The sequence below is a fragment of the Motacilla alba genome, chromosome 3 (assembly GCF_015832195.1).
Source record: "Motacilla alba alba isolate MOTALB_02 chromosome 3, Motacilla_alba_V1.0_pri, whole genome shotgun sequence".
Lineage (NCBI taxonomy): Eukaryota > Metazoa > Chordata > Aves > Passeriformes > Motacillidae > Motacilla > Motacilla alba.
The window spans coordinates 53,336,534-53,350,091 of NC_052018.1; the positions used below are offsets into that span (position 1 = coordinate 53,336,534).

General features: G+C 39.7%; 1 protein-coding gene across 1 annotated transcript; it reads left to right on the forward strand.

Annotated features, from left to right (window-relative positions):
• Positions 1–299: 299 nt before the first annotated feature.
• C3H6orf58 (chromosome 3 C6orf58 homolog) lies at positions 300–13,465 on the forward strand. The gene is made up of 6 exons (XM_038132319.1): positions 300–659; positions 4,723–4,809; positions 8,241–8,425; positions 9,498–9,631; positions 10,561–10,799; positions 13,074–13,465. Exons 1-6 carry the CDS (start codon positions 338–340, stop codon positions 13,199–13,201), a joined length of 1,095 nt encoding a protein of 364 aa, XP_037988247.1. The 5' UTR covers positions 300–337; the 3' UTR covers positions 13,202–13,465.
• Positions 13,466–13,558: the final 93 nt, after the last annotated feature.

Genomic DNA, 13,558 nt, shown 5'->3' on the forward strand with positions numbered 1-13,558 from the left:
TTTATAGTGCACCGGTGCAATCAGTATTGTAGCACCTCAGCCATTTGGAAGTGTGTATATATGTCATGGACAGCACAGATTTGGACATTTTCCAAACGTTTCTAATCCAAATGGATTAGATTGATTCCTCTTAAACATCTGCTGGTGCTCCCTAGATCCCACAGAGAGGACAGAGCATGGCTCACAGTTGCTAGTCTGGCAACCACACGTCAGGGTCATGGCTGGGAAAGGGAAGGGAGACAAAGGCTTGTGTGCCTGAGTCAGCCTTTTTGTCCAGCCCTCACCTTTACCAATAAAAGCCCAGCAGCCACAATCACCTGGGTCACAAGCCTTCACAATGTGTCTCCTCTTTGGCATACACGCTCTTCTTGTAGTGACTGTCACCCTGAGTTCTGTGCCTGCTGCGGCACAGAGTGAAAACGATGTCACTGGAGAAGATGTCTACCCCCCTCTGTGGGACCTGGCCTCTGAAAACCTGCTGGATTTCCCAGTAAAGGACAACAAAATTGTCATCCGTGCTTGGAACTATCAAGATCGACTAGGAGTGTATAAGAGCTTGCTAAGTGCTTCAGCCAAATATTTTGATGCCTTTGGACCCCAAAACAGTGGCAATATTCTCTGGGGATTACCATTGCAGCATGGATGGCAATTTCGTACAGGTATGAATTATTTCCTTATGATGCTGGCCTAGCAAATTGTTTACCAGACCTGCTTAGAGGTTTTCTTTCCAAGGTTTCTGCCTCACAAGCCCAGTATGGCCTCAGACAGTGAAAACTTTGACAGAGCGGCCAATTCAAAAAAGAAATGCTCAGTGAACACCCTTACCTTGCTGAGAAGCAGCTATTAAAATTCCTTCTAGGAAGAGGTCAGAATCCAGATTTGTGGTATAGATGGGCAATATTTCAGCTAACTGAAAATCTTTGGGAAGTCATCCCCAGTTGCTTCAGTTTATGCAGATAGATTTCAGGGCATGCATTCTACAATGATGCTTTTAAGTTGTTCACTAATAGGCTTTTATTTTTGTTAAGGTTACAAGCTTCTAGATATGGTTTGAATTTTATTTCTAAGACATATTTGAAAGTCCACATCTCCTTCTGAGAAATTATTTCCATTTATTCTTCATGATCTGTTTAGAAGTAGCCTTATTTTCTACATACGTTGTTACAAAAAAATTGAAGTTTTTTCTGTTTGTTGGTTGGGGTTTTTTTTTGTTTGCTCATTTGTGGGGTTTGTTTGTTATTTTGTTTTGTTTTAAATTCTGTCCAGATTCTAAGGGTTTATCCCCTAACAGCTGGTTGTTGTCTAGGGCAGGCATTCTGGTTTGCTTGTTGTCCCTGCCAGGGGAGCAGACACAGAAACACATGTGAAAGGTTCTTTAAGGCTAAGGCTGCAATATCTTATCAGGGGTAAACAAATGCAAACCTCTGCCTGTTGTTTTCTTTATTGGATGTAACCTGTAGTTACGTGTGGTGGTGGTTTGGGTGACACTGTAGGTTTGAGAGAAGATGGAGGTCCTGCACCTGGTGGTGAAGGAAGACTGCCAGGATTTAGTCACACCTAATGGAAAATTAACTCCTAAGTCAAAACGGGGAGAACAAGATAGTAAGGAAAATCCTAGCAGGAAACTAGCTCGTGAACAGATAGCAAAAAAAAAAAAAAGAATTTGGTTGGAGTTTAGGCAAGCTTTTTCCTCTTTCCCTTCTTTAAGTATACAAAAAGGAGAGCAGATGAAATGGATGGCTGGTACAGCAGGAGAATTGACCCAATGTGAGGCAGAGGCAAAGATGACTGGATGCAGCAGCTACAGTTGAGTGGCGACCTGATGGAAAGGAGGAGTTGTGGAGCATGGCCTCATCCACAAAGTGAGGATGTGCCTTGTTGCAGTGACAACTTCCAGGCAGACACAAGGGACATGGTTTGTGAGGGGAAAATTTGCCCCTGATTGCACAGACAGATAAAAATGGCCTGTCACCTGCTAAAGAGTCATAGGACTGACACTTAGACAAGTTTTTTAATTTACATAACCAGAAGGTTAAAAAAATACTAAAAGGAGAAATATCACATAGCTGGAAGTAGTTTTGTAGTAAAAAAATGCGAGCATTTGAAGGATAAATGGATAAGGGACAAAGAATAACACAATTCTGGTGCATACAGTAGTGAGGTTAGCAAGGGCTAAACCTAATCCAGATAGGTGGTGGGATAGATTAGTGGCGAATGTCTGAAGCATTTGTATGTCAACATAATAAGCTTGGGCAAACAAAAGCAGGATTTCAGTGTATGGTGCAAGACAACAGAATTTTGAAAATATTACAAAATTTGTTGAATTAACAGTTCTGTCTCATCCTGAAAGAACAATATTATTGAGAGAATATTTTTATGGATATGGTTCTGTATAAACCATGAAGAACAAGTGAAGCTGTTACTTAATAAGGGTGGTACAAAGATTTGTGATAATCCACTCAGGGACATGAAATGAAATCAGTAATTTGCCTAAATTTACATCAGAGACAAAGAACTTGAGACAGCATGGCTATTAGGAATAAGAGTGTGGAAGCAGAAATTGTCACTTGGGAGATGAAGCTAAACTGAGAGTCCTACATACAGAAACTGAGGAAACAGGATAGACTCTATCTCCACTTCACATACAGAAGAACAAATCCAGGATCAAGAACTTTAAGAAAGATTCACATGGTATTGTAGGTGCTCTGAAGAGCAGGAAAGATTGTGCCTGTACTTAAGAAGAAAAAAGGAGATAAGAACACATATATTTATTTGTCTTTTATCAGCTGTAAACAAGACATTAGCATAAGTATAGAGGAAAGAATATTTAATGACATGGAACCAGATAGAAAAAGGGATAAAGCACAGGTTATGTGAATCAAAGGTAAATTGTGTCAGGCTAATTGATATCTTTTTTCATCATACAGGTGTTGGGGTTTCTTTCAAAGTTCAGAAATGCATTTATTCCCTTTGTAAAAACAAAGCTTAGAATGAGAGTTTTTAAATGATACTTTACAGAACAAGGGAAGTGCAAATCTGGTAAAGGAACACCTGAAGGGGAGTTTAGTGATAATTGTTGCTAAAAGATGTCTGCAGATAAGTGGAGGATGTGCTAGGAGTTCTTTATCAGCAAGACGAGAATAACTACATTTAACACTTTCAGTAACAACATTTTCACAAAAACAAGTGGAGAAATCTTGTGGATGAGGTTGCACAGAGTTATCAATAACACAGCTGGAAGGCAGTGACTATACAGATTGGCTTGGGTAGACCTGAAGACTGAAATAACAATCGTGTTAAGCAAAGGGAATAGGTGGAAGCAGAGACAACAAAAATGGTGTGGACACCCGTAAGTGCAGTTAATGCTTCCAGCTCCAATTTCTACATATGTTATAATTATCGCTGATACTGCCAGAGAAATCTTCATTTTCCTGAAACTCCAAGGCTAACAATATTTGGTAAATTGCATGTACAATTCTTTTGCAACATTTTGTCTTTTTCTTCTTAGCCTTTATCCTTCCCATTCATCCCCTTTGCACACCAGTGATCTATTGCTGCCTGTTTTTTGACAGTCTGTTGAAGTAAAATCTTGAAAAATTGAATCTTTCGTAAATATTAAAATATATAATCTTCATTTTAAAAATGGGTTGAACTGCAACCCTCTTTATAGCAAGTTCATGTTCTCAGTGCTTGGCTACTGAAAGATACAGGTTTGAGTAGCTAGCATGCCCCAAAGCACAAGCTCTGCCCAGTCAGCTAGGGAGAATAATTAGGATAATTTGTATGCACATTGTTCATGATCATCTCTTCTTCTTGAGTGTAAGTATCAGAAAATTTGGTTTGGTAATGAGGTTTAGTTCTAATCTGACAGAAATGACACTGCCATTATTCAGCTGACTCATCTGAGAGCAGAGAGGAAGTGCTCTGCAGGGCAGTTTGGGAGCTTCTGGAATAGCTCAAGCAGATAGCATTGCTCAAGCAGATAGCATTGCACAAGGCCATGCTAATTGCATGTCATGCACTTAAAGCAGACTTCCTGACACTCTGCGTGACAACGCTCAATGTACACGTATGGTATTCTTTTAGGACTTAGGCTATTTCTTCATGCCGCGTGCTTAAAGTAAAATATTCTGTCATGAATAATTGCAAAATGTTTTGCATGTTTTCTACAGCACAGATGCTTGCAAACTTTGCTAATTAGTTACAACAATGTTTGCATGCTTAGCTTCACAGTAAGGCTACGTTTGTCTGCGTGATTAAGCTGGGAGTGATTCTGTATCACACAACCCAATTAGGTGAGGCAATTACTGGTACGTTTAGTTTGTGCTATTTTGCTCGTTAAGCAGCTCTCCTGAACTAGCAGCCCTACACCTATTAGAAATGATGCTTCAGCTATGCATGGGCTCATGTCTGCATGTAAATGTATATTTATATCTCACTAGAAATACTGTGATGTCCTGATTTCAAACAGTTCAGTAAATTCGCAGAATACATTTACAGTGAGGGATAACTCAAACTGTAAAACACAATTGAATTACTATGCAATGAGAAACTCAACTACTCTAGGACATTAGTTTATGAAGCAAAGCAACAGTGATTGTTTTGCTTCTCTAACCAAAAATCTACTTGCTTTATTCCTTAATATTTTTTTCATCTCAGTGGGATTTCTTGTGTGAAAAGTTTGAGAAGTATTTGTTGTATTATTTCATTTGATTCATTCAGGTAGGTTAGCAGATCCTTCTGGTGTGACTTCCTGTGGCTATGAAAATGGAGAGCTCCTGTGCCAATCTGTAAGAAGCTGGTGGTCCTGTAAGTATATGCTGCTACACTGTTCTTCTCCAAAATTAATTAGTGTCCTTGAAGGCCATCTGAAAATATTTCTCCTCTTAAACTTCTCTATTACATTATAATTTCAGTACTATGTACTTCTCCATCCCAAACTTGCAGCAAGATACCTAAGTGTGAGTGGGTAAATGAAAGTTAATTGATTCTGAATACTTAGTTGAGGAAAGAGAAAAAAAACCCAAGTTTGCAGCCTTAAAAATATTTATACTGCAAATTTTCAGGTGAAAATGAGTGGGAAACACTATGACAGGTATATATATTTGTAGATATTTGTAGATATTTACAGTTTACAATTAGTCCAGAGCAGATTTCTTCAGGTTAGATGCTTGCACTTCAGACTAAAACTTTGTGAGAAAATGCCAAGCAGGAATCTTTGTGGTTCTTATACCATCCTTGGTTCTTTTTCCCTTAGCATATTTTCCCTCCATCACTCTTGTCCCTTGCTCCCTCAGCTTCCTTGATGTCCTCTTGTAAGTTCCCCTTTTCCCCAGACCTGTCAGTAGGTTTGAGCAAGCAGCTCTGTATCTTCCCTGCCACAGGAATGTTTTTCCTTCAGTGGCCATTCGGATTCAGCTTCTGGCTGTGAATCAGCAGTTAAATGTATATATCTTCAAGTGAATGTATAGATAAAATTTAAAATGTAAATCTAGGGTAAAACTGACTGTGGTACTCACTTCAGCTTTAGTTTTCCCTTTCTGTGTCTGGATAGCACTAGTGCTCTGTGGGATGGTGTCCCACACAGTGTCAAGTAACGAGAGCCACTGCATAGCCCTTTGCAAGCAGGAGACCTTCCTGGAATAGAATCTACCATTTTTACGTTCTCAGTTTTTGAATTCCTGCTCTTCATTTACTTCTAAATATTGCATGTTTGCTTGATATCCATTTTGTTGACTCCAGAAAATGTATAAACTCAGCTTTGATTTACCCTATTGAAGCAAGAATGTACAAAGAGTCTTTGAGATTTCATGGAAACATCTCTCAATGTTCTGAAGATATGAAGGCTTCCAGATGGCCTTCAGAGCAGCCCTCTTTGGCACAAGTAGTCACATGAAACCAGAAATGAGTTTAAACCAGAAACTCACATTTAATATACCTCGGGTGTATGGGATACTACCTGCTTATGAACATCAGTCTCTTTGCCTAGAATAATATTCAGTATAGTCCTGTCCTGCATTGTTTTATGCCCTCTAAGTCACCCAACCAGGTGCAAATGTACAACATAGGCAAAAACACTTAAAAGAATATAAGCACTTTGTGATGTGAGATCAAGGTTTCAATACTTCTCATGAAAACAGTGAACAAGAAGCAAGAGCCAGTTAAGCAATGGGTCTCAGTGAAACACTGTCTTCTCATCACTAGAGAGTTTTCCTTTGCTCTTCTGACTGGCCATACATTTCCTCCTGAATTCCCAACCAGGTTCACATTTAGGAGCTGTGTCACATGAGACAAGGGGTTTCTCTTAATATAGAACCCTTTATATTTGTTCCATCAGCAGCCCCAGAGAAGTTGAAACCCTTGTGCCTGACCAGCCTGTCAGTGCCCCATTATGAGGACCCCACCAAGCAGTCCACTCTATCAGAGCATGGTTTGACCAACCCGTTTAGGGTCACACACCAACCATGCTCCCTCTTGGAGCTGGTAGATATTTCCAGTTCTGTCAAGCATGTTATCTGCTTCTGGCCACTCCTCCCTTAGTGCCCTTGAAGGACTCACACTAAACAGTGTGCTGAATAACACACTTTATTAACAAACACACTGATGGTCAAACACTGTGACACATTAAGGTTCAGAGATTGCTGATGACAGTGACAGATTGCAAAAATGAATTTGAAGCAATATATTGACCAATTCTAATCACCAATTAAAGCTAGCTAGAGGTAATAATTTAGCTTGCACAGAATGGTGTTCTTACCCAATATGCATCCCTCTGGGAGAAGAAGACAAGTTCAGCCTATTAACTGATCCCAGAAGTTATGATGGAGTCTTCTCTAACCTCCCTCCCCACTTTAGCTAGATTTATATTGCTTCCTTTGAGGGAAGAGAAAAGGTTAAGTTACAGTAGGTGACATTTCATGTTGATGTGGTGCTTGAGTCATTAGTATATGTAGAGTGTGAAAAGCAAGATATTTTTTTGAGCTAACGAAGCAAAGGCCAGCTTCTGGTTACTGTTTGGTTCATTCCTTTGGCTTAGCTCCTGCTAGCTGCATGTTCTCAGCGGAGCATGACCACAACACTGCTGTGTTGCTCCATCCTTTGTTTCATATCTGCATCAATTTCGACAGACCATGACCACAGCATCTCCATGCTGCTCCATCCTTTTTTATCATTTCATGCTTAGAGCAATACACCGAGTTTCCTTAGTATCCCTGCTCCTAAGGTGTGCAGACCCAGTCCCTGCTGAACTACAGCCAACACACACACCCCCTTCTTTGTGAACTTTGTTTTGTGATCTTCTCCCATAAGGTGGAGCAATGGCTTCCCATTAGGAGGACATGGATACATGGTAGGTGTTCAGGTTTTGATGATTTTGGTCCTCACTGCTGGGATTTTGTACAAAATATCAGTGTAGTCTGTGTCCCTGGGACCGTGCATGAGCAAATGACTTCTCAGCATAACAGCTCAGAGGTGCCCACCCAAGAGGGAGACCAGCAGATCCCCAGGCTTTTCTTCACTCAAAACTATTAAACTTCATTTCTACAAAGGGGACATAATTAAGAGGAAAACTTCAGATTCTCCTTTCAAGAGAAGAATATCAAATAGCCCTATGGGCACCCTCACTGGGGAAAAGATTTGGCACGAGTGAGAACTGAGCCTGAGTTTCCTACATTCTGGGTCTGACTGCTCCAACTTACGGATCAGACCAAAGAAAGCCATAATCATAAAATAAATCTAAACACATAAACTGAGGTAATATCCAAGAAATTTTCAGTGAGTGAAATATTTTTAGATGCAAAATTATTATTTTCAAGTAAAATATAACATTTTCCTTTCTCATAGATCTAGGGTACATAGAAGAGGGATTTTTAATAGCAACAATACTTGTGGAGTACTTAATTTGCAATTAATATTTGAGAGACTTTTCTTGTCCTGTCCATGACAGCCTACAAATGTCTAACTTTTTTCCATTAGCTTTTTTCCTTTCCTGCAAAGTAAAACAGTGGAAGCTCACACAGGGCTCTTAAAGGACAATGCATAAACTAACACTACAAATAATATCTAAATCAATACAAGTGTCATCTTTATTACATTTCAGTGCATATATTCCACTGCTGAACACAGTTATACTCATGATAATTTGAAACAGTTGCGTGGTGTGGGACAGAGTTCATTTTCTTATGTGGGAATTTTTCATTTCCTTGTGATTAACACCTGCTGCCTTTTAATTGTTGTTACAGGTATGAATTACTATCTGTCAATTATACCCTTTCTGGGGGCAGTGGAGGCTGGTCTCTTTGGGCAGCTGCCATATGAGATAGAAATATTGCCACCAGAGGAGCAAAAAGATGATTTCTGTTACAGCGTTAAAGACTGCTGGTCACGCATGCCCAAGCTCATGGATGACTGGAAGGCCTTTTTTGAAGTAAATGATTTTTTAAAAATATGTTTAGAAATTATACCAAAATATTAGCTTTAAAAAGTATTTTTACTGTCATTTTTTAAGGTTCAGAGAGCTTAGTTTGTTTTCAATAGCAGCTTCATGTAAAAATAACAAGCAGGAAAAGTGGAAAGCATAACATACAGTGAGTCAGAAATAAGTAGAACAGGATTTTTTAAATTATGGAATTTTTCTCTTCCTTTGAGACAGTTCTGTATTTTGGCCTCTGTTCCAAGACACTGCTTTGTATTCAATTATATTTGTATTCTTCCCATACTGCTTATGTTAGCAATGCAAAATAAGCCTGTGAGAGAGGGAACACTGCCCTTAAAAGGTGGCCTTTGGTTGGTTTTATAGGGTTCATTTATTTCTTTAAACATCTAAAAACTTGAAAATGCTGAAACATCATTCAGAAGTACACCTATTTATGCAAGTAGATTCTTTTTCCTCCTCACTCAGCTGTTTTCTAATCCCAAAAATAACAATATTTCTTGCTTCATAGATTTAATAGCTATTTTTTTATAGCTAGACTACTGTAGTCAACATTTTTATTGGTAGTCAAATAATTGATACTGATCAGGAATGTTAAACTGTAAGTCCCCCTTGTGAGTGAAAGTAGATGTTTAAGAGTAAGACTGGATTTGTCTTCATAAGATCATTTTTCCTATGCATCATGTTTCAGAAGTTATTGTAAAATATCTACTCCTCAAATAACCATAATGATAACACGGACAATTTTCTTATTTTTCTGAAAATCTTCAGAAAGTTGTGGTCAAAAGAATATAGACAAGTTTTCAAGGAGTCCCCTATTTCAATACAGAATCTTCCATGGCACTCAGATACAGAAGTCCACTGAATTTTTTGTAACCAAATACTGAAATTATGTGAACAAAACCCTTGCAATGTTGAAGTCGAAGAACAGCAACTGCCATTAACTATTCAAATGCAATTTCCTTTAGCTTATTAGTTTGTGAGGTATGTGCTCATATAAAAAAAAAATAAATTGGTTTAAACCTCTCCTCTCATTCTCTGCCCCTTTTGCTCCCTGTTGCTGCAGTATCTGTTATCTACAGAACACAAAGCTGTGAGCTCTGCCAGCCTCTCCTCCTTCAAACTGGACGATGCCCTTGGCCTCATGTGGAAGGCACACACCTCTTCCATTGCTTATGCACTCCCCAAATTCCATGACAGGTAAGGGGAATAGAGTGGTGTCCATGGAGGATCTTTCCACCTCCAGGTGATAGTAAAAGGTTTTAAAATCATAGAAAATTCGAGGAGTTAGAAAGAAAGCTAGGCTTAATGGGCCCTGGGAAAATGTTAAAAGTAGCCCCTGAGAAATGCTAGGCCTTGTGTTTGCCAGATCATGTGAAATTGCACCTGTGTAACCAGTATATGACAAATGATATGTGATGATTGTTTAGTAATTAACTATAATTATTGTTTAATCATTAAGAAGAATCATGAGAAAACTATGTTAGAAGTTTGAGGGGGACCATGAGAAACCCATGCTTGGACGAAATCAATGTATGCAATAGAACAATGTAAGTTTAATAATTAATATGAAAGTTATATAATGATAGAATATAAAAACATGTTCAACCCAAAGCCATGTCTGAGTCAGATTTGGGTCTGTACCCCTGACACCCAGAGCTCTTCAATAAAAGCACCTGCATATAATCATTCCGTAATTATGTGTTCCAGAACGCTAACACAGGCCTCTTTGGAAGGATGGCATCCTAGCAAAGTCTGCATGAGCCCTCCTACCTTAGGCATCTACTCTTTAGGCTCTGCTCTTCCTTCCTCTCTCTCAGCATGTGGCATGACCGGTGAGAGATGGCTGCACAAACTGTGATGACCAGCCAGGCTCTGGGCTTAAAATGAGATGCTGGTTCCCCTCTGGGAGCCAGGGCTTGATTCAGGAGATGTGTTTAATCTGGCAAGAGGCAGGGTTGCCAGGAGAAATTGTATATGAAGTACTCGAGGAGGCTTCAAGTCACTGTGGTGCTGAGGCCACTCAGGATTTTATACTGAACAAAAACCTTTGGGATAAATGATCAACTAGTGTGTGCTACAGCAGAGTTCAGTTAGCTGCCACATTTTTTTATTTTCTTCTCTTTCAGCTTAAAATATCTCTCTGATCCAGAAGCAAATTTTGGTGAAGACTGGGCTAATGCTGTAGATTTCATTGCCGCCACTCACTTCAGTACAGACTTAGTGACCACAAATGACTTCCAGGCTTTCCTGCCCCAGAGGATGCTCGTTAAAGGGGATGTTCTCCCATCCATTAGTGACTTCAGTCCAGAGCAAAATAAGGTCCTGGTGTCACTGAGAGCTCTTCACAAAGCAAATAAATTAACAGGTATGAGCCTGACCTACAGATGTCTGTTGTCCATAGATATTTAAGATCTTGTTTTCTCTAGATACCTTACTCCATATGAATACAGTGAATGTTTGATATAAATAGTATAAACACATCTTAGAGACTAACAGTAAAACAATTAAAAATACAACCATAAGCAAACAACACACCAGACAGCAAATGCTGGTGGAATAACACTGACAATATGAAAGATTTCAATGAGAAAAAAAAATTATTTGGGGAGCAGATGATCTTACTCTTTATTGTCCCAGTTTTCACAGGAACTTTAAAAACAGAGACTTTTTTGTGTTTCACCAGCTGAATCTGAAACCATTAAAACTGTAAATGAAATTATTAGACCAGTTGAACAAAAACAAGCAAACAAACAAAAAGTAAATTATCATGAGCAACAGGTTTTGTGTCCACAAGTGTTCTGGTTTCCGTTTTTGGTTTTCTCTCGGTCTTTGATTTAACAGAGATCTGTCCCAGCAAAACTGTATACTTAGTCAATGCTGACTTCATCGTCTTCACCAAAATAAGTCGTACATCACCATCCAGTGGTGCAACACAGAATTACACTCTCCTGAGGATTCAGTTCTTTCATAGATACTTCTGGGTTAGCTATTTTTGTTTGACCTTTATGAAGCAAAGTTATTTTGAATCTTTAAATTAAAATAGCATGTAAAATACACTGAAAATTGGCATGCCTAGATATGGCGCTTGTGATCCTCTCCTATCTGTACATTTCACTGAAAATTCTCTCGCCAGTTGTATTTAAAGCTGAAAAAGATGTGAAATAAAGCTATCCAGTGCTATGAAAGAGCATCTTCCCATCACAGAGTGCTTCCCTCACATTTTTCACACATTTTTTGGAATCTGAATAAGGGTCTGAACAGATCTATCGCTGTCTTCGCAGCCTATGACACAATTCAGGGTTTCTTGACATATCTCTGGGAAGGGAGAGGAGCACAGCAAGGAAAAGCATGACCAGAAAGACAGGAAGGAGGGATGAGAGCATCAGGGTAGCACATCAGGTGAGGACAGCACTGCAGGGAGAGAGGAAAGGATGTATGGATGTTGAACATCATAAATGGAAGGAGAGAGAGAGATAAGTTTCATGCAGGTGCAGCAATAATGAATCCCATAGCTGAAATCCCTTGCTTTGCAGGGGGGAGATTTCCCTGACTTTGCTCTAAGGGATGAGCTTTGAATTCAGCTGAGAATTAAATGCCACCTAATTCAGCCTGGTGACTGATTTGCAGATCAGAAAAAAGAGCTTTAAAAATAAAATTGACTGCATCTAAATCCACAGCCTCAGCAGGGACCTGAAAGACCCTACCTTAGTGCTACAAAACAGAGGTGACAAAATACACTGGTTTTCTAGATGCTTTTAAATACATCCTGTGAGAGACAGGGTTCTCTACCTGTACTGCAAACTTCAACAGCAGATAGAGGGTCTTACTACCTCCTAGACAAGACCCTGTCCAACCCAGAGTGAGACTTGATTTCTTGATTCAGAGTTTGATTACTCTTTGTTTTCATTCAGTTGCCCCTGCTAGTCCAGCAGGAACTGTAATGAGAGTGTTGTGCTGCTTCTAAAGCTTTTCTACACATGGACTGTCAGATCAGCTTTTTACCCAAAGGCAGAACAGGAGGAGAATAAATTCTTCTTACACTAGACATTTTTACCCTCAGATTTCCCCTCTATCCACTCTAAAGATGAACACTGAGTGGGTTGAGGAGTGAGCAGTGACTATCCTGCAAACCGGTGCTGCTGCTAGGCTGGGTTGGCCAAGCCACATGTCCTAGAGAGCCACTGTTTATCGCCTGGACAAAACTATCAGGATCATTTGCTTCTTTAGCTTGAGGTCTTAGCTGGCAGAAAGTGAACACTCTTTGGTTTAGAGTGAACAGGAAGACAGGCCTGACTATAACTCCCGGGCTGCTGCTCCATAAACCACGGAGCTATGTGCCAGAGCAGACGAGGACCTTCCCATAAGTCTTCAATCATTTCGACCGGCAACACTGGTGACAAGGGAGCAAGCCGCGTTGTCCGTCAATACAAAGCATCCTGAGCTAAGTGAATGCTCTGCGTCTCCCTGCACATTTGTAAGCAATTATCGCCCCATCGGCAAGCTCCAGCTTTGTCTACATTTCTGTGTCCCCAGGAGAGTGTCGAGTGCTTGTTGCCAGACGCGCACTTGGTCCCTGGTATGCGGCGAGCTGTTGCCCTCCATGCTAATTTGACAATGCCGTGTTGTGTTTCTTTCCAAGGAGGATTGCTGCTGAAGCTCTGGCAAAAGGCTATGTCCACCGAAGCAGGGAGAAAAAAGGGCCGAGAACTGATTGAAAGCTTGCCTGTGAGCCAGAAGCTCGAAGTACTTGACCTAATAGGAATGTAGAATTATTGGGAAGGAGATGATTTGGAAGTTCCCAGCGCCTCGAGAAAGACCGGTTCCAAGATGGATGGATTTAATCTTTTATCTTTTAGTGTCTGGAAGTCTGGCCTTGTAATTTCTTACAGCAGGATTTCCTGAGTAGCCATGCATATCTCTCTCTCTCTCTCTCTCTCATATGGAATCGATATTTTTAACCTTAATTTTCCTAATTATCTCATTTGTTTAGCTCAATTCCTTATAAATAAAAAACCTTACAGAAAAATCTTACTTTACTACTTTTTGTAGCTTTATTAATAATGTATCATAATTGGAGACAAAATTAAAAGCAAGCAAAATATATTCTGTTTCAGATTAGGATTT

Coding starts and splice junctions, on each gene's coding strand:
- C3H6orf58 (XM_038132319.1), top strand. CDS start 338: ATGTGTCTCCTCTTTGGCATACACGCTCTTCTTGTAGTGACTGTCACC. Junction 660..4,722: donor TGGATGGCAATTTCGTACAG/GTATGAATTATT, acceptor TGATTCATTCAG/GTAGGTTAGCAGATCCTTCT. Junction 10,800..13,073: donor CAAAGCAAATAAATTAACAG/GTATGAGCCTGA, acceptor TTTCTTTCCAAG/GAGGATTGCTGCTGAAGCTC.